Source organism: Lactuca serriola, chromosome 4 (assembly GCF_051521515.1).
Source record: "Lactuca serriola cultivar US96UC23 chromosome 4, Lser_US96UC23_V15, whole genome shotgun sequence".
In the NCBI taxonomy this organism is placed as follows: domain Eukaryota; kingdom Viridiplantae; phylum Streptophyta; class Magnoliopsida; order Asterales; family Asteraceae; genus Lactuca; species Lactuca serriola.
Genome location: NC_136411.1, coordinates 33,367,676 through 33,394,683, shown reverse-complemented (window position 1 = coordinate 33,394,683; position 27,008 = coordinate 33,367,676). Strand labels below are relative to the sequence as shown.

Sequence of the window (27,008 nt, the reverse complement as noted above, 5' to 3'; positions counted from 1 at the left end):
CAATTTATCTGGTGTGCTGGACAACTGATGCTTGTACTTGACAAATTTGGTGTTTGTAATCTACACGCTCGATCTTGAGGGGAGTATAGAATGGAAAATATTTTCTGATTTGATTTCCTTTCTTTATTCCTAGATTACTTCTTAGATCAGTGCCTTTCCTTTCTTATGTTCCTAGATTAGTGCCTTTCCTTTCTTATGTTTTTCCAATTTAGGCATTTGTTTCCAACTGTCAATGATGAGAAAATATAGAACAAAGTTTAATATATATATATATATATATATATATATATATATATATATATATATATATATATATATATATATATAGAAAGATCATGAACCCAATGCAAACGACAATACATCAAAAAGATGTGTGAGAGCTCATAATAGTAGAAAGTATGGTTGTCGATTCCTAATGTTTGAGAGGTTCTTAGTCTTTATGGTACTCCTTGGAACTAGCATATCCTAATATAAGTTGTCGATTTCACCTGTTATGAATATCTTCTCCTTGTGGTTTGATGATTGTCCTTTAGTTTGAAGAAACCATTTGTGGATTATGAAAACATAAAAAGTTGGGTTGCACTTGAAGAAGCTTTTGAGATAAACATGAAGAATGATAACAACTCTTTATCATGAATATGGCAGAAATTGCAGAGCTGGTGGTTTAAAATCAGGTAGATATATCCGTAGTGAAATTATATTCTTTTAACTTATGAGATTGATTAGTTTGACCGAGAAAATAGTCGCATTCGTCTGATTGTTTCTAGGGAGGATCTTCTTTTTAATTATCAGATGTATATGAAGTATTGACATGTCATGGTAGTAGATTGGGAGATGTTCAAAATGTGATACAGCCTCAGATTGATCTTTAAGTTACTTCATAGCTTGAAATTTGGTGACCCTTCTTAAGTGTGCAACTTCTTTCTTCCCTTCAATAGCATGTTTATGAAATTATCACAGATAAATGTATGGGGATGCAATATTTCTTTCAAAGATTCAATCCAGAAAAATAAGGAACATTTATGCGGTAGACATGGTTAAGATCAAACTGCATCACTATGGCTATTATTGCGATGTCTGGACAAAAATGGTTAATTGTTTGAATATCAGTAGGTGACTATGGATGTTCGGTTTTAGAGTAATTTTGAAATAGATATATAGGAGGTCGGTTCTTCGATTTGTTTTGAGAGCACAAAACATCAAAGCCATCTTGGCTTTCTTCTATTAGTATGAAGTACCTTTACTTTGGTGATATATGCTTCAACGTGAAAATACATCGAGCACTTTTTGTAATGCCCGTGTTTTCAGGCTAGGCATTATCATTGATGTAATACTCTAGGTTAACCCTTGTAACTCTTTTTGAAGTATTAATGATGAAATCTTTGAGTATTATGTGAATTATGTGTTTATTTTCTTAATTATTATAATTTAATGAATTAAGAATAAAATAAGCGTTAAAATTAAAGTGTGAGATAAGACCGATATCTTTTCATGAATATGTAGTGGTTGAAACAAGGATTCCGGAGATATAAAGAATGCCGAACTCCGAGTTATAACGAAGAAGTTATGACCTGTCGAAGTTTTGCGACAGAACCGGCAACGCTGAATGACGTAAAATGTGAAATTTATGTTAGAGCGATATTTAGCCTTAGTAATCTAAAAGAAAATCATAGAGTTCGTTAAACCGAGAGCGTGCATAAAAAGAACGCTCAAATCTGACTTCGTATGAGGAAGTTATGATTTTCGAAGTTTCGACTTAGCAGTATGCAGCCCGAATACTCGATTTGAGACCAAACGGTTTTTAGACGAAACAATCTAAACAAGAATCGAAGATCTCATTAATAGTAGTGAAACGATAAAAAGACAGGCGAAAACGGACGCCAGATGAAAAAGTTATGAATTTATAACGGAGTTTTCCTATCCCGGCCTACTAAAAATGAATAATAAAAAAATAAATTCAAAATTCTCCGACGGAGTCTAAACGAAAGTTGTAGAGCGTAGTCTCACCTACGTGGGGATATAAAGAACGTCGAAAACGGAGTTCGTATGAGGAAGATATGAATTTTTGAAGTTTATTAAATAATTAAAATATTAAATTTAATTATAAATTCTGATATTATCCAAAGGGGGGAGTTAGCGATCTTATCCGGGTTACGCCCAGCGTAACTAGGATTTACGCCCAGCGTAAATCAAGGATCCAACCCCCTATAAAAGGGAATCGAGGCTTCCGAGTTTCTTTGCTCAATTGCTCTTCTCTCTCTCTTTCTCTCCCGTTTTGCCTCGTTTTTCGTGCAAGAAATATCCCGAAGCCCCGATATCATTCCCGAGACCCGAAGCAAGTCCCGATGCCCCGAAGATCCCGAGAAGTAAAATTCCCGAGCCGAAGCTCTGCCCGCGAGGAGCCCGGTTTTTGTGAAGATCTTCCAGATCTACCGGATAATACTACTTCTACAAGCCGTAGTGCTGTCCGATCATCTTCTGATCAAGTGAGTGTGTAGTCACTTTCTTCTAACGCATAATTATGAAGTATTTTATACGAAATACATGTTAGTGTATATTTTGTTGTTATATGTGTGAATGTATATTCACTTTCTTCTATCTCATAGATATGATTTATTCTCTATGAAATACGTGTCATGTGTATGTGTCTGATCTGTTGTTTGGAATATGTATTGAATGAGAATGCTATATAGGTTTTAAACTATGTATAAAAATATATTTTTTTATCTACTAATATGTTGGGTAGAACATGGGTAGATAGTTGATGTGTGATAAACAGATGAGAGGCCTCGATGTTGTTTTTGATTCAGTCATCTAGCGGAGTTTAGATGACGACCACGGACTTTCTAGACAGTCCTGTGGAACGCTAGCAGGTTCGCCACTTGTAGGTGTTAATGAACTTGGGTGTTCATTCGTTGTACTCCATCCCCCTCATGGTTGTCTTATTTGACATATATTGCTGGGAAACCCCCGAATTCATGTGTTGTCGCCCCGATGAAATATTCTAAGAGTAGGTCCCTTGTGTTAGTTGTTTTAGGGACGTAAAGTGAGAATAACGGGAATGGGTAATTGGGTTATTGTTGGTTGGTGGAATTAAATATAATTATTTATTGTGGTTTGAAAATCCTATATGCTCATCAGGCTCCCAAGTTTGACCCACTCGGTTTCTTTGTATTACAGGTAGTGGCGTCAAAGCATAAGTTGGATGACTTGTCAAGTTATTTTTGGATTATAGACCTGTCATTATATTTAACTGTTGTAAGGTATGTATTGAAATGTTTATGCTTTTGGTCTGTTTATCGGAACATGACATCCTGAGTATTGTTATATAATGAAAAATACATTTCTTTAAGAAATGCTTTGGTAAATCTTATTTTTATCGTATTTTGTTTTGGGAACAAATTTCGCAACTCTTTTAATCAAATGATTACTCTAAAATTATTTTAAAATCTTTAATTAAACCGGTCTTTTCTGGCCGTGATTTTAGGGATGTCACACTTTTACGTGGATGACATAAGTAAGAGGTTTCACAGGGCGTGTTTATCAACTAAATTTAATTACAAAATTCGATTCAAGATGTAGGGCGGGAAATTTATGATGAACGAAATCAGATCTATAGGTAACCACTTTGTCTGAACCGTGGATGCCAACCCATACGTGACTGAAGTTGTGAAGTCGATCCATGTATACCGAAGTGTAGATTCCCGAACCGTAGATGATCGAAGTGCAGATGCCTGAACCACAAACAACCGAAGTGTAGATGCTCGAACCACAGATGACCGAACCATAGAGCATACATATCAAACCACAGATGACCGAAACATATCATTTTATGAACACCGAACCATAGATAAGTCAACCATATATATCGAACCATCGATGACCAAAACTTAACGTTCTATGTATACCAAGCCACAAATAACGGAAGCATATATACCGAACTGTATATACGGAACCACCGATGTCCGAAGCATATCGTTATATGTATACCGAACTCTGGAGATGCTGAGCAACATATACCGAACCAAACACAAATGCCTAACCATATGTGATTGAACCCATATTTTCCAGCAGATGCATTGAACCCATACTTTTGTTAGAGCTGAGTGAACTCCAACACCTCTTCAAGCTTATTTTATCACCTCATAATCTTGATTGGACCGGGAAAGTTTGCATCTTGATATTGTTCTTAAAGCCATGCATGTTTTGGGAAGATTTTATGCTATTATAGACTTAGGGTTTGAGATCTTGTCTTGTGGTGAGATCCTAATGGATAAATTTGGAAACCATATCTATTAAGTCGGGTGGAAAGAGTAGATCTGAAGTTTTGGGCCTTGATCTGTATGTATTAACTTCTTAATGGAGTTTTGGAGCAAATTGCCAGTTACCATGACGTGGCCAGTGAATGACCATGACGTGCCGAAGTCCGGATTCGTGATTGTTTTGTCTTTGCATCCCCACGACATGACCAAGGAATGGTTACGACGTGACGCTGACTTTGACTTTTGTTTTCGGTTGATAATACAAACTACGATGCAATATGTACTATATCCAGAAACATATACTTTTATGAATATATTATGTACATAACGAGCAAGGCAAAAAATAAAAACATTTATTTTGGCAAAGCTTTCGGTTGTATAACCTTTAATGGCTTAAGCATAACTAATTATCATATTTCTTTTGCTTTATTTAGAAACTTGGTAATATAAGAATTTATGATGAAGACAATGTATATGAGTTTTCAAAGAAACATGACATTTTGAAGCTTTTCGATGTCGAAGCTTTTCGGTAGCCAAATATTAACCGGTGTGTCGAGATTAAGGAAAGAATGGATAAGACCACGTGAGGTTGTGACTGATTTGATGGGGGTCCCATGGATAGCGCCACTTGATGTAACTCGGTTGTTCGTCACGAGGCTTTTCAAGTTGTAACTTCTATTGTGTGCTTCGGTACCACTAGCAAACCTTGATTTGATACCTGTTACATTTTTACATTCATAACTGAGATTGTTAGAGTCGTCCTAGGATTTGCGTCCCAGAGTGGCCTCCTAGAAATTAGTATTGATACGAAATATAGGGGTTGGGTCCTTCGAGTGGAAGGGACCCGATCGAATGAAATTAATAAATAAGGTTTTCAAGGTGTGCATATCTTTTAAAACCGAACTCGGTTTATTTTATCCTATGGGAAAACGCCTTTAGGTCCTGAAACCCTGTTTCCTTATCCTCTAAGGTGACACTATGAATCTCCAGATCAAGCTACATTCTTCTCCCTCTTCCTTCCTACATTTCCATACTATCACCTTTCTGCCTTCTAAAACCAACATCACCATACCCTCCCGCAATCGCTTCACATTTCTTCGTCAGCGCCGGAATGCTCCGAATTTCAAGGTCCAAATTACGAATTTCCATGTGCATTCAGCGTTTGCTTCCTGTTTTCCTCTAATAATTTTTCCAATTTTGTAAGAAATATATGATTTTGTGTGTATAGATTGTGCGGAGTTCAATGCAAGTAAACGAAGTTAAATTCATGGAGGCGGAGGAGGCCGAACTACTCCTGGCTACCTGCATTACGCGTACATTGCCTCCAGCACTAACGCTAGAATCGGGACTCGAAAAGATTAGAGATTCGGTTGAGGACTTGAAGTCGAAACCTCGTGCTAAAGCTGGAATGTACAGATATCAGGTTTTCAGATTTATTCAATTTTGATTAGAAACATATAATTAAGAATTTCACTTGTCTTATGCTTGTTCTAGCAAATTTCTTACGTTATCTGTTCAAAATATTGACTTGCCATTTGCAGATTGCTGTATCCCCTGGTTCAAGAGCATTGAGTTTGTTTTGCAGTCAAGATCCATCACTAGGAGTATTTCCTCAGTTTTTTGTTTCTACAGAGGTTGAGAAGCCAACCAATAAGTTTCTCTCATTGACTAGAAGTCATGGAGTCTTTGGAATTGGTGCTGCAGTTTTCATCAAGACTCCTTTTTCCTCTACCTCAATAGAGGGCATTTCTTTCAGAAGATATCAGTCCCTTGATTCAGCACATCTGCAGGCTTATAGTTTATTTGGCCACAATTCTTTAAAGTATGAGAACATATCACCCTACATGTTCATTCCCCAAGTAATCCACATAACCATACTTTCAAATTAAATTTTAATACATTCATGATTTTAATTGAATTTCAAAATTTCACAGATAGAATTAGTCGAGTCTGATGGGTTATCCATATTATCCGCCACACTAGCATGGAATGACTCTTCCCTTTATCCATATGACAAGGCTTTTGATGTTATTATTTATCTCACAACAGGTATTTTGTGGCTATCTTCTCTACTCTCCAGTGTTTAATATTTTATACAGAATACAGACCTATAGTTTGAATAACTACACTCATACTACAGGTTTCTGTTATGTATTTCATGTGCACAATTGTCATATTTTACAAAATTTTCTTTTAGGCCAGCTCTTACAAGGCCCATTGCAAATGAATGTCTGAACAAATCAATTAATGCTGTTCTAAAAAAGTTCAACATGGTGGAGGATAAACATGCACAAATGGTACATACATTAACATTCACTTACACTACAAATTAACTTAACTACTCTAATTATATAAACTTTTTTAATCATATAAATGGTAGCACTCTTCTTGTAGGTATATACAGATGCTCTTTTGCTGAGGGAAGGTTGCCTTGACCACATGGAACTGGTATCTTCTTTATCCTGGTAATTATTTAACTTCAATATTTCTTCTATTCACTTTTCAATCTTGTGTATAAATTTATCCTTCTTAAATTCCCTTTTTACTCCATAGGAAAACACATCATCATCATGCCAGTTCTCCCTAAGACTTTCAGCTACTGTAGCTGTCTGCAATAACATGGTATGGTAGAATTATACATTTTGTACATAATTACATGCTACATTTGTTTATATTTTATAAAATTTCAAAATCAGCTGGATCAGTTCAGAGATATAGCTCATTCTTTAAAACAATCTTCAAACATCAATACATTGTGGGCATCACTAATAATCGAAGAATGCTATCGACTCGGTTTAACTGTAAGATAAATGATAAATTTCATTTCCTTTTTCCTGTTTAAAAACTCTTAACTTTTTTTTTTTTAATTTTTTTTTGTTTAGTACTTTTGTATAGCTCCAGGATCACGTTCCACTCCACTAGCCATTGCTGCAACTTCTCACCCTATGACAAATTGCATTGCATGCTTTGATGAAAGATCACTTGCTTTTCATGCTATTGGTTATGCAAAAGGCTCTCAAAAACCAGCTGTGGTTATAACCTCATCAGGCACTGCAGTTTCAAATCTTTTACCTGCTGTAAGTCTGTAAAAAAATAATAAATTTATATCCTTTTCCATTTTTTATAAAAAGTTGGATAATTTACACTTTTACAGGTAGTGGAAGCTTCTCAAGATTTTTTACCTCTTCTATTACTCACAGCAGATCGCCCCCCTGAGCTTCTTGATACTGGAGCCAACCAAGCAATTAATCAAGTATGTTAATTAATAATTAATGATTATTATTTATTACTTTTCTTTCTAAATATTCATTTTTAAACATTTTCTTTTCTAGGTTAACATATTTGGGTCATTTGTGAGGCAATTTTTCAATCTTCCTGTACCCACAGACGATATTTCTGCAAGAATGGTTTTAACAACTGTTGACTCTGCTGTAAATCATGCCACGTCATCACCTTGTGGACCTGTACATATCAATTGTCCTTTCAGGGAGCCTCTAGAAAACACACCAAAAGAATGGAGTCAAAGTTGTTTAAAAGGATTAGAGTTTTGGGTATCAAGTAGTCAACCATTTACAAACTATTTCCAATCTCATGATTCTTTCACACATGGTGATGTGGCAGATGTGTTAGGTGTAATACAAGGTGCAAAACATGGGATTCTGCTAATTGGTGCGATTTTTAAAGAGGATGATATCTGGGCATCTTTATTATTAGCTAAACACCTTAAATGGCCAGTTTTTGCTGATATTTTATCAGGTTTAAGGTTGAGAAAATATAAAAATTCTGTTTTGAAACTTAATGAGAGTATTCTTTTTGTTGATCATTTGGATCATTTGCTACTTTCTCCTGAAGTCAGAAATCGGATAAATCCAGATGTTATTCTTCAGGTATAGTTAGAGAAAAATAGAAAATATACTGGTCAGGTCAACTTAATTTGTTTGACTTTTTTATGGGTTTATTATTTATAGTTTTTGAAATTTGAATACAGATTGGAAGCAGAATAACAAGCAAACGTGTTTCACAGATGATACAAGATTCTTCTCCATGTCAATATATATTAGTGGATAACCATCCTAATCGACATGATCCCTCACATGCAATTACACATAGGATTCAAGGTCATATCCGTCATTTTACCAATTGTGTGATGAGATCTTGCACAACCAAAATCAACACCCAATGGACAAATTTCCTGTGTTCAATAAACATGATGGTAAACTGTAAACTGTAAACAGTAAACAGTTATTAGTTTCAGTCTTTGAAATCTGATCCAAAAATGCAATTTATAACTTTTATTGGATTTTTAATTTTGTAGGTTGAGTGGGAGATATCATTTTTAATACATTCAGAGAACAATTTGAGTGAACCATATGTTGCTCATGTGACTTCAGAAGCTATTGAATTTGGATCCACAATGTTCATAGGAAATAGCATGCCAATACGCGATGCAGATATGTATGGAAGTAGTCATGGAAAGGGTAGTCATGGTAAAATTACCAAATTACCCTCAGGTTTTCCATTCACCTGGATACAAGTGGCTGGAAACAGAGGTGCTAGTGGTATCGATGGTTTACTCAGTACTGCTATTGGTTTTGCTGTAGGCCACAACAAAAAAGTGAGTATAGTATCTGATTTTTTTTTTGTTTTATTTTCTTTTTTATACTTTTAATATTTCTACAATTTAAATTCAGGTTGTTTGTGTGATTGGAGATGTTTCCTTTTTACATGATACAAATGGATTAGCACTTTTGAAACAGAGGTACAACTTATATATTTCTCAGATTTTGAATTCAGTTTATATTTATATTTATTATTTCATATGTTTTTGAAGGATTTCAAGAAAACAGATGACAATAATTGTGATCAACAACCATGGAGGTGCGATTTTTAGTCTTCTACCTATTGCAAATAAAGCTGAAGAAAAAATACTGAGTCAATATTTTTACACATCTCATGATGTTGGAATTCACAACTTATGCAATGCACATGGGTAATGATCATCATTCATCAATTCATATTTCATCATCATTTCTGATTGCTAATTTGAGATTATTTATTTATTCACATGATAGTGTGAAGCATGTACATGTCAGCACAAAATCTGAGCTCCAAAAGGCTCTGTTAAATTCTCAACATGAAGAAAGTGATTGTGTTATTGAAGTTGAGAGCTCCATTGATGCCAATAAAAACTTTCACAGTAATTTAAGACAATTTTCATGTCAAGCAGCAGGGAATTCTTTATCCATTATTTCAAAGCTATCAGTTCTCAATTCAATTAAAGTTCATAAACTGGAGTTTTTTCAATACAGGTCAGCTTTTTACTAAAAAAATGGATCTATCATCTATAAAGATTTATTATAAATTTATAATGTATAAATTATCATGTTATGACAGAATTCAACTCTGTGCTCCATTGACAACTCCTGTTGTTAATGACAATTATAGAGAAGGATTTGTGTTAACTTTGTATCTTGAAGATGGAAGTACTGGAATTGGAGAGGTAAATTTTATCTTTTCTATCTCAAGTTTATTTATTTATTTACCTATAAGGTTTAATTATTGTTCACAATGACAGGTGGCACCACTTGGGACCCACAAGGGAACTCTTCAAGATGCACAAGAGCAACTTCAGTTTCTTACACATGTTATAAAAGGATCCACTTTACATTCATCTCTTCCTCTTCTAAATGGATCCTTCTCTTCATGGATATGGACCAATTTAGGAATCCCAGTATGTACTACTCATCCAGTAATTTCTTTTTACAAAATTTGTTAAAAGTCTTGAAAATCTTTTTTTTTTTTAGCCAGATTCTATTCTTCCAAGTGTTAGATGTGGTTTGGAAATGGCGATTCTTAATGCTATAGCTTCAGTACAAGGTTGTTCTTCCAGTATGTTAAATATCCTTCACCCTTCAGCACCCAAACAAGAAAGTCCTCAAAAGTCATCAAATATTACAATTTGTGCCCTTCTTGACTCTAATGGAACTCCTTCTGAAGTTGCTTATCTTGCATCCAAACTTGTTGAAGAAGGTTTCACTACAATCAAACTAAAAGTAAGCAAAAATTTGATCTTATGTTTGTTTCTACTATCATATGAAAGTAAGTAATTTCCAATTTTCCATTTTCCATAATAAACTGACAGGTGGCACGTAGGGCCCATCCTATTGAAGATGCTCAAGTCATACAAGAAATAAGGAAGAAAATCGGTTTCCATATTCAACTTCGTGTTGATGCAAATAAAAAATGGTCTTTTAATGATGCTCTTCAATTTGGTTCTAATGTGAAGGAATGTGAACTTCAATATATTGAGGTATTTATTATTTATTATTTTGTTCTTGGTTGATGCATATGTTTATACTTTATATAGTAAAAATATAAAAATCTACTTTCCAAATTTCAGGAGCCTGTAAATGATGAAGATGATATAATTAAATTTTGTGAAGAAAGCGGAATACCTGTAGCCCTAGATGAAACCATTGACAATCTTCAAGAAAATCCTCTTCAAGCTCTTTCAAGATTCACACATGACAAAATTGTTGCTGTTGTAAGTAAATGATTAATGATTAATTGTTACATATTAAATATTAAGTAATTTATTTAATTACCTCTTTTCAGGTAATTAAACCAAGCTTTGTTGGTGGATTTGAGAAGGCTGCATACATTGCAAGGTGGGCCCACCATCATGGAAAATTAGCTGTTGTCAGTGCTGCATTCGAAAGTGGAATATCTTTGTCAGCTTACGTTCAATTTTCTTGTTTTCTTGAAATGAAAAATAAAGATATTTGCAAAATAATGAATAAGGAAATTGTATCTGACGTGGCACATGGTCTTGGAACATACAAGTGGCTCAAAGATGATGTCATCATCACCGAGTCATTGTGTTTTACGAAAAGTCAAGCTTCTGTTTTTGATGCCGGTCAAACTTTGACCAACTTCAAAATCAATCGGAATTCGGTATTCCGGAGTTTTGAGAGTGAGAAACTACGGAATTATACACAAAAGGTGGATGTTGAGGGGATGACATTTTCCATCAATGTGAAAGAGCTTGGAGACAAAAGAAATGTAAGAAAGTGAAAGTTTTCTAATTTAATATGTTTTAGCAGATGTATATGATGTTTTTTTTTTTTTTTTTTTTTTTTTTTTTTTTTTTTTTAAATGTAGGATAATGTTATTGTATTTCTTCATGGATTCCTTGGGAGTAGTGAAGATTGGATTCCCATCATGAACGCCATGTCAGCATCTTCTAGATGTATCGCAATCGACCTCCCTGGTCATGGTGGGTCAAAGATGGATGCCATTGATGACGTGGCACAAGGAGTTGAGCTTTCAATGCAGGTAGTTACAGATATGCTAGAGAAACTGGTCCTTGTGCTTACCACTAAAAAAGTGACACTTGTCGGATACTCCATGGGAGCGAGGATCACTTTATACATGGCTTTGAAATTCAAAAATATGGTAAAAGGAGTAGTGATGATATCTGGAAGCCCTGGATTGGATGACGTGGCAAAAAGAAAGTCTAGAAGTGTTAAAGACGATTCTTTAGCATGTGCACTTGTTTCATATGGTGTTGAATTATTCATTGAGACATGGTATTCTGGAGAGATGTGGGAAAGGTAATTTAATATTTAAAAATAAATAAATTTTGTAGTTACTTTGTGTTTATAATTTTTTTATGAATGATGCAGCTTAAGAAGCCATCCACAATTTGAGCAAATAGTTGCTGACCGGTCAAAACATGATGACGTGTCAGGTCTTGTAAAAACACTCTCTGGCCTAAGCACCGGAAGACAACCGTATGTTTGATCATTATATAAATAAATAAATAAATAATTCATTTATTGTTTTGGTATATGATTAATTATGAGTTTTGATGATAGGTCATTGTGGGAAGATCTAAAGCATGTGAAATCTCCTGTTGTGGTTATTGTTGGTGAGAGAGATGAGAAATTTAAGAAGATTGGTGAGAGGATGTGCGTGACACTTGGCAAGAGTAGAGTGGTTGAGGTTCCTAATTGTGGGCATGCTGTTCATATAGAGAGCCCACTCCTTGTAATCCGATCGATAACAGAGTTTCTCACTAGACTTGATTCATAAACAGAGTCAGTTATATGCATTACTCAAAATAATAAATAATTTCAAACTTTGTGGGTCGATTCCCTTGATTTTCCTATGGGCTTACCATTGTATACAACTTTATATGTTTTTTTGTTTGTTTATTTATTTGGGAAAATGACTCGTGAGGGTAATTAACTTTTGCGTTTGTACTCATTTGGTCCCTTTTTTTGTTTTTTGTTTTTTTTTTTTTTTTTTTTTTTTTTTTTTTTTTTTTTTGTATTCAATATACCATCGAACTTGTTGTTGGTGTTTACCATAGCCCTTTTGACCGATTTTTGACCTGTGATAGCCGGTCAAAGGGTTATGGTGAACACAAACAACAAGTTCGATGGTATATTGAGTACAAAAAAAAGAAAGGGACCAAATGAGAACAAACGCAACAGTTGGTTACCCTCCTGATTTATTTTCCCTTTACTCATTTACAACAAATCCCACATCATCTTCTACTGATATTAATGACTTTATGAGATTCATTCCTGCTTCTCTTCAAAACATAACTCACGAAAGGATATTATTCATGCATGTACAACTTTGTAATGCACTTGAATATTTATTAGGGGAATCTTGACTAAGTAGGCGCATTTCATGACTATATTTACATTTGCAATCAAATGATTTATCGTATCATGGATTTTAGACAAGTCTACAAACGAGTGGAATCACAAGTGTTGTGATTTTTGATTTTACTTAGCTTTAAGATCGCACTCATGGAATAAGATACAACATCAATATGTACAATATCATGCTGCTTTTGTAGACACATCATCATAATATTGTACATATGGATGTTGTATCTTATCCCATGAGTTCGATCCTAAAGCTAAGTAAACTCAAAAATCATAACACTTGTGATTCCACTCGTTTGTAGACTTGTTTAGAATCCATGATACGATAAATCATTTGATTGGAAATGTAAATGTAGTTATGAAATGCGTCTGCTTAGTCAAGATTCCCCTAATAAATATTCAAGTGCATTACAAAGTTGTACATGCATGAATAATGTCCTTTCGTAGGTTATGTTTTGAAGAGAAGCAAGAATGAATCTCATAAAGTCATTAATATCAGTAGGATTTGTTGTAAATGAGTAAAGGGAAAATGAATCAGGAGGGTAACCAACTGTTGCGTTTGTTCTCATTTGGTCCCTATCCTTTTTTTTGTACTCAATATACCATCGAACTTGTTGTTTGTGTTCACCATAACCCTTTGACCGACTATCACTGTAACGACCGAAAAATTCCAACCAATTTAAACTTTTCAAAAACAACCCGATTTCATTAAATTATTACAAAAAGGTTTTAAATACAATTTATTTAGAGTATTCCCAGAATCACATCACAACATAAACATGAGGAGCGGTACGATCACGCCTTCGCCTTGCCACGGTCTCCTGAAGAACCTGAAAAACATAAAACCACAACTGTAAGCCCGAAAGCTTAGTGAGATATCCCCAAAATACCAACCACATATACCATACACGCATAATCATGCCATATCATATCCGATCACAAAACAGTCATGCACTTCGGGTCTACTGTGTGACTGGTTCGCCGCACCGGCCAACAGTCCACCTGGTCCACCCTCCGAGTCTAGCCATATACATCGAGTCTGCAGTGTGATTGGTCCGCCCGCACTGGGTCTTCAATCCACCTGGTCCACTTTCCGAGTCTACAGTATGACTGGTCCGCCCGCACCGAGCCTTCAGTCGGCCTGGTCCACTCTCCGAGCCTCGGCACATCTGGTCCGCCCTCTTGGGGCCTACAGCCTATCCGGACCGCTCGCTGGGCCTTCGGGGCAACCGGTCCGCCCTGGGTATCTTGGCCTACAGCACAAAGCAGGACCCGCCTCAACCCAACTCCAGTCCAAACAACCATGTGCACATAAACATACAATCATATAACAATTCACAATCAACAAGCCGATCAAACAGATCACATAACATATCATCATCCTAACTAGGATACCGACCTAACCGGTCACTAGCATAGCATCACCCTACATCTCAGGATACCGACCTCAACCAGGTCTCTAACATATACCATCCCAGCTACCAGGATGCAACATATTAAAGCAATATCATAACAACAATTACCCGGATCTCAATCCGATAAAGGGCCGGCCTTGGTGCCTTAGACCTTGTTGATATAGTGAGGATAACTCACCTCGAAATTGCCGACTGAACTGATAACCCAAGCTACTCCAACCACTGATACGATCTCCAACACTGGCCAACACCAAGACACTGAACTCAAAACAATATCCAACAATTACCAAAATGCCCCTAGGAAATAACTGGTCAACCCTTGGCCAAAGCCAACCCCTGACTGACTCTACTCGCTGAGTCATCCCAATGACTCACCGTCCACATACACAGAATCTCCCCCAACCGCGACTTAACTCGCCGATTCACCCCAAGACTCGCCGAGTCCAACAACTCTGAGTCATTTCTCACTCGACTCACCGAGTCACAGCTCAACCAGAAGAAACTTGGACCTTACGACCAGACTCGCCGAGTTCAAGAACAGACTTGCCGAGTCCAAGGCTATCTTCAACCTACTCGTCGAGTTGTTCTTCCAACTCGCCGAGTTCCAGACCATCTTCAAGCAACTCACCGAGTACACCTTTGTGACTCGCCGAGTGCCTCTAGATCTCATTCCAAACAGAACCTTCCAGGCCATGCAATTGATCCAAAACGTAGATCTAGCCTCCTACAACCCATCCATCACGTAAAGTGGCAAACTTTATGTGAATCCAAAGAGATCTAGGCATTTTACACTTTAGGGCTAGGGTTTGGGACATGATGGCTTCACTAACCACTCAAAAACATAGACTTTAATGCACTTTAGACCTCCTCCACTCCAGATCTGAGGTAGCAACCTCAGATCTACTCTTCAAACTCAAGATACCACAAGCTAAACCTCCCATACATTCCAAGAATAATGAATCTAGAAGAATAACAGCCCAAGAACGAGATTATACCTCAAAAGGAAGCCTCAACAGCAAATAAATTTGAATCTAAGCAAAGCCCCTTGCTCCAAGCCTCCTAACTCTCCAAGATCTTCCTCCAAATCTCTTTTCCAAGGTTCAATTGCACTCCAATCTTTCACAATCGCGTTTCTAGGGTTTTCTGGACTTAAGGGAAGGTAAGGAGGCTGGGGAGAGGGTATAATGTCCTTTATATAGGGCTCATCCTCCGAAATTAGGGTTTTCTCCACTCAGCGCCTACTTGCCGAGTCCAGCCGCCGAGTCGGCCACTCAACACGCGGCCAAAATCGCGACCCTACTCGCCGAGTCCACTCGTGGACTCGCCGAGTTGCCCTTTCCAATTTACTCTTTTAACCCTTCAACTTTACTCTTGATAATCCGGGATGTTACAATCACAGGTCAAAAGCCGGTCAAAAGTACAAACGCAAAAGTTAATTACCCTCAAGAGTCATTTTCCCTATTTATTTAGTTTTTTTCAATCTAAGATGTCAAACTAGTCTAATTTTGCCAACAAAAATTGGGCATAATATACCAATCAGTAGCAACAAAACATGGAAATTATGAATCAAAATGAAAATAATTTCTAGACAAAAAATTGTTGGATTAGTGTCTAAGTCCATAACTATTTTGGTATGTACTTGACCTGATGGTGCATGGTCCTTTTGGGTTGCCTTCACCAAAGCAACTTGATAGGATGAATTATGGAGAGAAATGATTAAATATGATTTATTAATATATTATGAGAATAATATATTAAAGGAGAAATCATATTGTTTAATTAATATTAGTCAATAATTAATTTGTAATTAGTTTTGTGACTAAAAGAGATTAATTAAACTTAAGGGACTGGAATTGTAATTATAAGATAATTGCAATTTGGGCCATGGATTGCCTTATATCATAAGGTGGACGAATTCTATGGGGGAATCCCATATGAAATCGTCCAAGGCCTTATGGAAAGGGCTCCATGGGTTGCTTAGGGCTTAAGCAACTAAATTAGGATTTCCTTGTTAGATAACCCTAATTGCCTCACTATATATAGATCCCTTAAGGACCAAAAACGTGGCTAAGCTTCTTGCTAGGGTTTCACACGAGTTTTGGCAGCCTCCATCCTCTCTCCTCTTCATCCTCTTGCTTATGGTGTTTGTGAGCCATTAGAGGAGTGACACTTGTGACTCTAAGCCTTCCAAAGTCAATTCAAGGAGGAATTGGGATTGTTATTACTACATAACAATCAAGGTAACACCTTAAACCTAATTATATGTTAATATCGATTTCCATATGCTAGAATTAGGGTTTATAGTCTTGGATAACTTGCATGTACAATAGAGAAACCTAGATCCAAGCATTAGGGTTTGTATGAGCACATAGGATGTCTTATGACCATAACCCATCAAAAATTGTCTTTAAAGAAAAGAAAAAGACAAGTTTGCGTTAATGAAAAAAAATCCCAAAATGTTGAGTCTTTTGCATAATTTGTCCATAAAGACTAGATTAATAAAACAACATTAAAGTGAAAATTTTTATCCGGAGTAAAAGATTTTTGTTTTTTTAATTTAAGCGATATTTGACACAATACGTGTGGAAATCCAAAAGGTCTATTGACTGATAGGATTCATGGGAATTCCAAACATCTTGTAACTTACAAGATGAATATAAATTCGTGATTCTAGAAGGGAGCATATAAAGTCATGGAGGAAGGAAGTTATTGGAAAAACTAGAAGGGAGATGGATGAGATCACATCCAAAATAAATGACATTGATCTCCTGGCTGAGAAGGGACCGATAAATAATGAATTGCTTAAAAGTCGACAGGATGCTTACCAAAAAATCATTGAAATCGAATCTGGGCGCATTGAGGACCTAAAGCAAAAATCTAGAACCAAATGGGCTCTAGAAGGTGATGAGAACAGTGCATTCTTCCACGGTCTGATTAAAAAGCACCAAAGATCTTAGAGGATAAATGGTATTAAGGAAAATGGTTTCTGGATAACCGATCCGACTGTCATCAAAGAGAGGGTTACTAAGCATTTCACGGAGAGATTTGCTGAGCCTGTTAAATCGTGCCCTAAATTTCTCAGCTCAAAATTCTCGAAACTGCCCCCCTATGCGATTGAGTTCTTGGAAGGGCCTTTCTCTCTCGATGAAATCAGGTCAGCTATCTGGGCGTGTGGCTCGGACAGGGCTCCTGGGCCTGACGGATTCTCTTTCGCTTTTCTAAAAAAACATTGGGATGTGATTGGTGGGGATTTTTATCTTGCAGTAAAGCATTTTGAAGCTACAGGGCTCATTGATAAAGGATGTAACTCTTCCTTTATCACTCTCGTTCCAAAGGTTCCAGACCTGATCACAATAAACGATTTCCGCCCTATCAGCCTAATCGGGTGTTTATATAAAACAATCTCAAAGGTCCTAGCTGAACGGTTGAAAAAGGTGGTGCATCTTGTGGTTAAATCAACACAAACAACCTTCATTAAAAATAGAAATATCCTGGATGGGCCTCTTATCCTAAACGAAGTCATTAGCTGGGTAAAGAAGAATAAAAAGAAAGCTTTCACGTTTAAAGTAGATTTTGAAAAGGCTTTCGGTAGCCTTAACTGGGAATTCCTTGATTCAACCATGCAACAAATGGAATTTGGGGCTAAATGGCGATCATGGATTCGAGGTTGCCTAGCTTCAACACGGGTCTCAGTCATTATCAATGGGTCAGCAACAAAAGAATTTAGTATGGAGCATGGTGTTCGGCAGGGGGATCCATTATCCCCGTTCTTGTTCATCATCGCAGCTGAAGGACTTCATGTTGCATTAGAATCGGCGAAAGAAAAGGGTATTTTTAAAGGAATCCAGCTACCTCACCGTGGCCCAATAATCTCCCACCTCCAATACGCTGATGACGTAATATTTATGGGATCATGGTCATTGGAAAACACGAAAAACCTGATCAGAATTCTAAGATGTTTTGAACTGTCATCGGGGCTCAAGATTAATATGTCAAAAAGCAAATTGTATGGGTTTGGTGTACAAAACTGTGAGCTGGAATTAGTGGCCCGTAGCTTCAATTGTTCGATTGGCTCTCTCCCATTTTCCTACCTTGGTCTTCCAGTAGGTGCTTCTATGGCTCGAGAATCAAATTGGAAACCGATCATTGAAAAATTTCAGGCGAAATTATCTCGATGGAAAGCTTCCACCTTGTCGTTCGGGGGTAGATTGACCCTATGCAAAGCTGTTCTAAGTAGCCTTGGCTCATTCTACTTCTCTATATACAAGGCCCCTGCAAAGGTGATTAAAATTCTTGAAAGAATTCGGATGAGGTTTTTTTGGGGAGGTTGCATGGAATCAAAGAAAATGGCATGGGTCGCATGGGACATGATCCTCACAGCTAAAGAAAGAGGTGGGCTCGGTGTTAGCAGCCTAAAGGCACAAAATCTTGCTCTTTTGGGAAAATGGTAGTGGCGTTTCAGAAATCAGCATGAAAGCATATGGGCTTTGGTGATTAAAGCCATTCATGGCCCCGATGGAGGAGTGTCACGCCCAATGACAGCAAAAAGAAGAAGCAGTTGTTGGGGTACAATTGCAGGCCTGCCAAAAATGTTAGAAAAGGATCAGGTGCCTTTTTTAAACTACTTCCAGAACACTTTAAATGTAGATGGTACATATAAATGGTCATGGTCGCTTGATCCCTCGGGGGAATATTATGTTTCTTCATTATGGATTCATATCGATAATCTGGCCCTGCCTCATAGTAACGACAGATGGATATGGAACCCACTGGTGCTGGGCAAATTAAACATTCTTGCTTGGCGAGTCTGCCATGGTAGACTTCCATGCATGGGGCACCTATTTAAGTTCGGCATTAGCTCTTCAGACCTGTGTCCGATGTGCCATGAAGCCCCAGAAATGGTAGATCACATCTTTGTGGGTTGCCAGATCTCAAAGGAAGTTTGGTTGCAGGTCTGTAGCTGGTGGAGGTTACTGGATCTATCTCCTAACTCTTGTCGAGAGTTGTTAGATTGTAAGAATTTGCTAGGTGGACATCAAAGGCTGAAGGTGGTTCAAGAGGCTATAATATTGGTCTTCTTATGGGTAATCTGGAGATTCAGAAATAACAAGACTCATTTGAACACAAACTCCTTATCAAAATCGGCACTGGCATATGAAGTACAAGCTCATTCGCACCTTTGGATCAATACGCGGAGTCGGAAAGGACAAAATCTTCGATGGATCGAGTGGTGTTGTGACCCAATCTTGGAGTGCTATTGTAGAATGTAGCTTTTTCTCTTTTTCTCTTCTTTTCTTTCCTTTGCTGTCTTATGTTGTTTGTTGTTTTTGGAACACTTTGTACCTCCTAGCCCCTGGCTAGTTTTCTTTTAATTTATGCATGCCGTTCAAAAAAAAAAAATCGTGATTCTATTGGTATCCCCATATATTATTTAATTATATAAGATGTTTGATTTATTCAATTAAACTAGGTTCTTAATCTAAGTTCTTTTAGTTAATAAAAAATTTAAACCGCCAATAACAAAAATGAAATTCGCATTATAAAAATTGAAAATAGGACTGAAAAATCAACTATAGCATGTAGGATACCATCAAATAATGTTATATATACAATATAATTTTAGATTATTGGATTTTAAAATTTAAATGCATGTGTATCATGCTAAATTATATTCTGTTTTAAATGTGGATCATATTTACCCCATATAAATTGACATTGCTTCACCGATCAATTAAATCTATTCTAGTGCTTTGCCCTTTCTTCTTACCACAACGATCAGCAGCCATGGCTTTTCAAAGCACCAATCCGACTATAACATACGACTCTACATCCTCCAAGTATCACGTCAACTACGACCGCAAAACCATTGTAACAACTGTCACTGATAAAGCTGCCGTCGCTGAGGAATGGGTGGGCGAAATCGTCATGCTCTATGCGAACCACCCAAGCATGGTGGTAGGTCTGGATGTTGAATGGCGTCCTCACCATATCAGCTACATGAGCAACAAATCTGCCACCCTCCAACTCTGCATCGACACCAAGTGTTTAATCCTTCAACTGTTTTACATGGATGAAATCCCACTGTCCCTAAAGAGTTTTCTTCTCAACCCTAAGTTCACTTTTGTGGGCATTGAGGTTGAGGGTGATATATCAAAGCTGAAGAATGAGTATGGGTTGGATTGTGCTAAAAGTGCTGATATTCGTGAAGAGGCGAAAAAGAAATTTCCTGGAAGGTTTCGACGACCAGGTTTGAAGGATATGGCTATGGAAGTTGCAGGGATTCACATGAAGAAGCCAAAGCATGTGTGTATGAGTAACTGGGAGGCAAGAGTTTTAAATGAAAATCAAGTTGAATATGGATGTATCGATGCCTATGCTTCATACAAGATTGCTTACAAGCTTTTCTTTTCAGATTAGATTCAGGTTTTTGTTTGCAACATATGTTAGTCATGTGGTTATGCCTTATGTGTCGAGTTACAAGGTTTTGGTAAGTTGGTCTATGGTTTGTTTTAATCAAGAATTGCGTTGCACCAATTAACTTTTTGGAGTTGGTGAAAATTCAAGCAAACTATGATAAAATGTTTACTATCTGAATACGTTTTTGTAATTTTTTTTACACTCCGCTCCCGAGTTCACCTTAAGGAAAGAAAAGAAATAAAATAGGTGGAAATGAGAGGAAAGTAAGAGAGATTGATGTTCCCGAGTCTTATTAATGGAAGAAAGTGGAAGGAAATAGAAAAATCACTTTCTTTCCTAATTTTTCTTCCGATTTGGAAGTATTTGAAAAGAAAGAATAAAATGTTTAACTTTCATTCCATTTCTCTCCAACTCGGAGCAATGACAAATTTGTTTTCCCTTCTATTCTCTCCTTATTTTATTTTATTTTATTTATTTTTTTTATTTTTTTTTAATTTTTTTTTCCTTCAACTCAAGAGCAGAGTGTTAGTATTTAGATGTTGATTTTTTACTATTCTTTTATTAGTTAATATAATCAAATAATATACCAAACAGTCATATATATATATATATATATATATATATATATATATATATATATATATATATATATATATATATATATATATATATATATATATATATATATATATGGAGTGGTTCAAACAAGAACCTAACAACCATTTTTTAAATGCTTTCATTAAGGACGTTTTGGACAAATTAAACATTAATATCATATTAAATAAACTTTTTTTATTCCTTACTTTACAACTTGTTGCTATTTGTATTCAAATCGCTATCGAACCACCGCCAGACCAACCGTTGGACTAATACAAAATTTAGTAGCATATTTTTGGTGGTATTCACAGTTTAATAGAACAAATATTGTAGTTTCAATTTTCTTTGGTAATACTTTTTGACGCATATCATTTCATTTTTGTAATCAAATATACAATATTTAATAGAAAAATAGATAGACCATGACATTTATTTTTCTCTCTTCAAAATTGTAGATTTTTATTAAAAAATATATATCATTTATAAGACATATTCACAGTTTAAAATACAATATTCATAGTTTAATAAATACATTAATTCAATAATACATATTTTAATATTTTCATGCATACAATCATTCATATTTTCACACAAAATTTATATAAAATATTAAATTTAATACATTCAATTCTTAGTTTAATACATAAAACTAACATAATATAATCAATTATACACTAATTCACATATTCAAAGAAGTCAAACTCAAACTCTACCACTGCTATACCACATGCAGACACCTACCACATGTGTTACCGGTACAATAATAATTTCTACCAAAACAAATCTTTATATATAAAATCATGGATTCACAACTTAAATACCATGTTCATAGTTTAATAAACAAACTAGTTCACTAATTCAAAGTTTAATGCAAAATAATCATAAGACCAATACATTCTTATGTATTTATACAACACAAAAAAATGAATATATTCACAAGAAATTAATACAAACATTCATATATAAATAACTCATATTTTAACACAACATTCATAAAAAAGATTCATAATTAAATATAGTCAATTCACAGCTTATACAATTAATTCACGGTTTAGTACACACAAAATTCACATCTTAATATAAAGTTTAACAACTTAATAAACAAAATTTATACATTCATAACCATATTTTCAACTTATAACTTACATGGATACCTTCAGATCTATAGCAAAGTGCTTATTTTAAAGTTTATTTACACTATATTCACAGTTTAAATTTCACATATATATTTTTTTTCAAAATTAGAGAAAATCATATTTGTATATAATGCTTCTTTCATTTCATGTTTCAAAAGCAACACAAAATTCATAAAAAAAAAAATCCCCGCTTAATACAACTAATTTACAACTTAATACAATCAATTCATAATTTAATACATAAAAAATACCACCTTAATATAGTCAATTCATAGTTTAATATATATAATTCTATAACACCGAGGTTCTAATTGCTTCATTATTCGGGGCTGCAGCCCGATCATCAATTATCATAAGGCTTGGGAGCTTGGGGAAGAAAAGATTTGGCCCTTTTTGGATGAGGATGTTAAAGTTTAAGTGACTCGAGTGTTCGATGGTGTTTCGGAGCCCAAGGGAATAATCGTAATTTGTTAACTCGGTCCTTCATGAATTTTGGGTATTGGTTCGGGGAACTTCAAGGCTATAATGAGTTGCTCAAGTGTAGGTTTTCTTGTCACCTTTTCGTGTATATAAAGTTCGTCGGAATCGGACTTAGTTCGAGGAAGTTATGGCCTTCGGAGTATTTAGGGTTTTATAGGGAACCCTGGTACGCGGGGCGTACGAAGGGAGTACGCGGGGTGTACTGCTACAGAGGTCATTAAGCTTGGTGTAAACTAGTGTACGCATGACGTACTGTGAAGGGTAGTGCAGGGGTGCGAGGCCTCGTACACTGGGCGTACGAGGGTCAGTTAGAAAACCCTAATTTTTGTGTTATTCCCTATATAAGCTTTATGATATCCCCTTTTGATCATTTTTAAGACAATCTCCATGCTCTAAAAACCCTAATTTGACCCCCTAGCCCATGTTTGGTGATCTTGAAGCTCTTGTGAGATTTGTGGAGGGTTTTGTGGATCTAGAAGAAGAATGAAAAACTTGAAGACTTGTTCTTTGAAGGAAAGCTTTGAGATCCGACACTTGCATCTCTTTTTGGTAGCTTGGGAGGTAAAAAGTTCAAACCTTGCCTTTTCATTTCATGGATCTTCTTCTTGGTGCATTTTTGGTCATTTTGACCCCTTTTGGTTGATGAGTGGGAGTTAAAGTCGTTTTTGAAGCTTAAAATTGTAGATCTAGATATATCAAGAGTTCCTTGGGCATAAAGGTGCAAAATTTATGGTGTTTTGGTTCCATGCATGTATTAAGTCAAGTATTAAGCTCTTTTGAGCTCTAGAGTCCCATTTAGCCATGCATGCACATAAACTTGGAAACTTTATGTGATTAACCACCAGCGACCTCGTCTAATCTCTTTTTACCGGCAACCTGGGCTCACCTCACCTCACCGAAGACTGCAACGACTGCTCAACGTTATAAGCCCTAACTACGATTAAGGTATGGTTTGGTTTACAAGCCCTACTTTATCTTTATCTCAACACTTCTCAACAATAGTCGTCGACTTACTCGTAGATTGCCTTCAATTCGATGTTTCTCTTAACCTAGGAAGCGTGAATATGATGGTTTCGAGGTTAAAGATGAGTCGGTTCCTAAAAGTGCCGACAACGCTGAGGCGACGACTGCGAGGAAGTCGAAGTTTGCTGAAACAGTTGTGCTAGGTTTTAGCATCAAATTTATGGACATCCATATACATATTGTGAATTCAAAGTTATCTTATGAAATCAACATTCCCCCAATTTCAATTTGATGCAGGTAATACACGACCATTATGTTTGCGACAAGGAGCTCATAGAATCGGAGAACAGGAGGTTGTTAATATGTATAGGTTTGTGACAAGCAAGAGTGTTGAGGAAGACATCTTGGAACGTGCAAAAAAGAAGATGGTAAGTAGCAATTTGCATAATATGTTATTGATACGTTATTTTTCACTCGTATTGATAATGTGAAGTACTTTAAATATATGTTGTTTTATTTATATTTCGTTTGAAGGGTTTAATGCAAGTATGAATATGCACTTTTGCTTTGTAGCTCTATGTGTGCTCTACAAATATGCTTCTTTTTCTTATGTTTGGATTTGTTCTTTTCAGGTACTTGACCATTTGGTTATTCAAAAACTAAATGCAGAGGGAAGAATGGAGAAGAAAGAAGCAAAAAAAGGGAATGCATTTGACAAGGTATTGATCACAAGTATAAATATCCTTTTATATATATATATATATATATATATATATATATATATATATATATGTTGGATTAGTGTCTAAGTCCATAACTATTTTGGTATGTACTTGACCCAATGATGCATGGTCCTTTTAGGTTGCCTTCACCAAAGCAACTTGATAGGATGAATTATGGAGAGAAAGGATTAAATATGATTTATTAATATATTATGAGAATAATATATTAAAGGAGAAATCATATTGTTTAATTAATATTAGTCAAGAATTAATAAGAATTAAGTTTGTGTCTAAAAGAGATTAATTAAACTTAAGGGACTAAAACTATAATTATAAGATAATTTCAATTGGGCCATGGATTGCCTTATATTATAAGGTTGGACGAATTCTATGGGGAAACCCATTGGATATCGTCCAAGGCCTTTAAGGAAAGGAGTCCATGGGTTGCTTAGGGCTTAAGCATCCAAATTAGGGTTTCCTTGTTAATAGCCTCACTATTTAAAGAGCCCTTATGCCCCAAAAACGTGGACAAGCTTTCTTCTAGGTTATCCACATGTTTTGGGCAGCCTCCTTCTCTTCTCCTCTTCATCCTCTTGCTCTTGGTGTTTGTGAACCATTAGAGGAGTGACATTTGTGACTCTAAGCTTTCTAAAGTCAATACAAGGAGGATTTAGGATTGTTATTACTACATAACAATCAAGGTATGATCTAAACCCTAATTTATATGTTATATTGATTATCATATGTTAGATCTAGGGTTTATAGTCTTGGATAACTTGCATGTACAATAGAGAAACCTAGATCCAAGCATTAGGGTTTGTATGAGCACATAGGATGTTCTTATAGCTAAAACCCATCAGTGGTATCAGAGCCTTGATTGGTTTCTATTGTATTGATACCTTGTTTGTTTGTTCAAGTTGAAAAATTCGATTTTTGTGAAACTGCCTGATGAACTCGGCGAGTCCCATTGTGGACTCGGCGAGTAGGCCCCTACTCGGCGAGTCCATATGGGTACTCGGCGAGTTCGAGCGTCAGAAAGAGGGGATTTCGGGATTTCTTGCTGTTTTTCTCATGGATACTTGCCTTATCTGTTTTAGATCATTAAAATCCGATTTTATTCATATTTTTGAGTATATCCTTGATTAAACAAAAGATAATTACCAATTGATTAGATTATAACTTCCTTATATGATTAAAGTTGATTATTTGTATTAATTGGGTAACTTATTTTGCAAGAAATTGAAAATTAGGTCAAATATAGATAATGATGAAATTAATTGTTTAACTTATATTATTTGTTATTTGATCCTTGTGTTATGAAAAGTTTCAATTTTTCCATTTTATAGTTTAAATTTAAACTCAAAAGTTTAGTTTTGAAATTTAAATAGTTGAAACCCTAATGTTTTGAAAAGGTTTCAAAACTTGCCCTCAAGTTTTGGAATTTAAATTGTGATTAAAAGTTTAATTTTGATATATATTTAAATTCTAAACCTAATGTTTTGAAATGTTTCAAAACTTGCCCTCAAGTTTTGGAATTTAAAAGTTGCTTAAAAGTTTAATTTAGGAATGTTAAATTCTAAAACCCTAGTATTGTTTTGAAAAGTTCAAATCACACCCTTATGGTTTTATTAATTAATTAAGGTGTGTAATTAAAAGAGGTTTAATAAATCCATAAAAGTTTAGGTTTACAATTTAATTGAATTAAAAGTATAATTGTTAAATTTGACCTCCTATACACCCTATACTATATATAACATTAAAAGTCTAACATTATATATATGTATGAGTAAAAGTCAGTCTTACCGTTAGTAGGCCTCATTTATGAAGCTGGTCTATAAGGGGTGTTTAAGGAAATTGCCTATAAAATGGTGATTGAATGGGTATCCACTCTTACCCACCGCACACTTGACTAGTGGAGGGTCGTTATCCGAACGGGTAGGTTAGGACGAAACCTTCCATTATAAGTATAATGAAGTACAAAAGTAACTAAATGTTTTACAAATTCCCAATCTTAGTTACTTAGGCAAAGTGAATTGATGCAATTCCATGAAATTACACTTTGTGCCCTTGCGAAGACGTTAGTGGAGCGTGTGTGGTTTACCGGCACACTAAATGGTTCTAAGCAAAGGTAGCAAAAGGCGACTCAATGTTTGTCATAGTTCGGTGGAGCGTGTGTGGTTTACCGGCACATCGAATAGGTGACTGTAACATGTGAGGGCACCATGTAAATTTGCATGGTTATTCACACCCGCTTTGTGATCCTCGGCATCCCAGTCACAAACTAGAGGGGCATATCGAGATTTAAACATGCCATTGAAATGTTCAATGAATCTCA

General features: G+C 35.7%; 2 protein-coding genes across 2 annotated transcripts; both read left to right on the top strand.

The window, feature by feature from the left end:
• The first annotated feature begins 5,155 nt into the window (after positions 1-5,155).
• On the top strand, positions 5,156-12,453 carry PHYLLO (2-oxoglutarate decarboxylase/hydro-lyase/magnesium ion-binding protein). The gene is made up of 25 exons (XM_079038475.1): positions 5,156-5,390; positions 5,491-5,685; positions 5,804-6,121; positions 6,197-6,311; positions 6,465-6,559; positions 6,657-6,710; positions 6,816-6,884; positions 6,959-7,063; positions 7,145-7,339; positions 7,417-7,515; positions 7,595-8,149; positions 8,251-8,475; positions 8,578-8,877; positions 8,954-9,021; positions 9,094-9,252; positions 9,335-9,571; positions 9,657-9,762; positions 9,838-9,993; positions 10,067-10,315; positions 10,405-10,572; positions 10,663-10,806; positions 10,878-11,324; positions 11,424-11,875; positions 11,948-12,055; positions 12,140-12,453. The coding sequence occupies exons 1-25, from the start codon at positions 5,241-5,243 to the stop codon at positions 12,354-12,356; spliced, it is 4,986 nt and encodes a 1,661-aa protein (XP_078894601.1). The 5' UTR covers positions 5,156-5,240; the 3' UTR covers positions 12,357-12,453.
• Positions 12,454-20,075: 7,622 nt separating this feature from the next.
• On the top strand, positions 20,076-20,948 carry LOC145100037 (3'-5' exonuclease-like). The gene has a single exon (XM_079037466.1). The coding sequence runs from the start codon at positions 20,143-20,145 to the stop codon at positions 20,773-20,775; it is 633 nt and encodes a 210-aa protein (XP_078893592.1). The 5' UTR covers positions 20,076-20,142; the 3' UTR covers positions 20,776-20,948.
• The last annotated feature ends 6,060 nt before the right edge of the window (positions 20,949-27,008 follow it).

Coding starts and splice junctions, on each gene's coding strand:
- PHYLLO (XM_079038475.1), top strand. CDS start 5,241: ATGAATCTCCAGATCAAGCTACATTCTTCTCCCTCTTCCTTCCTACAT. Junction 6,312..6,464: donor TATTATTTATCTCACAACAG/GTATTTTGTGGC, acceptor CTTTTAGGCCAG/CTCTTACAAGGCCCATTGCA. Junction 11,325..11,423: donor AGCTTGGAGACAAAAGAAAT/GTAAGAAAGTGA, acceptor TTTTAAATGTAG/GATAATGTTATTGTATTTCT.
- LOC145100037 (XM_079037466.1), top strand. CDS start 20,143: ATGGCTTTTCAAAGCACCAATCCGACTATAACATACGACTCTACATCC.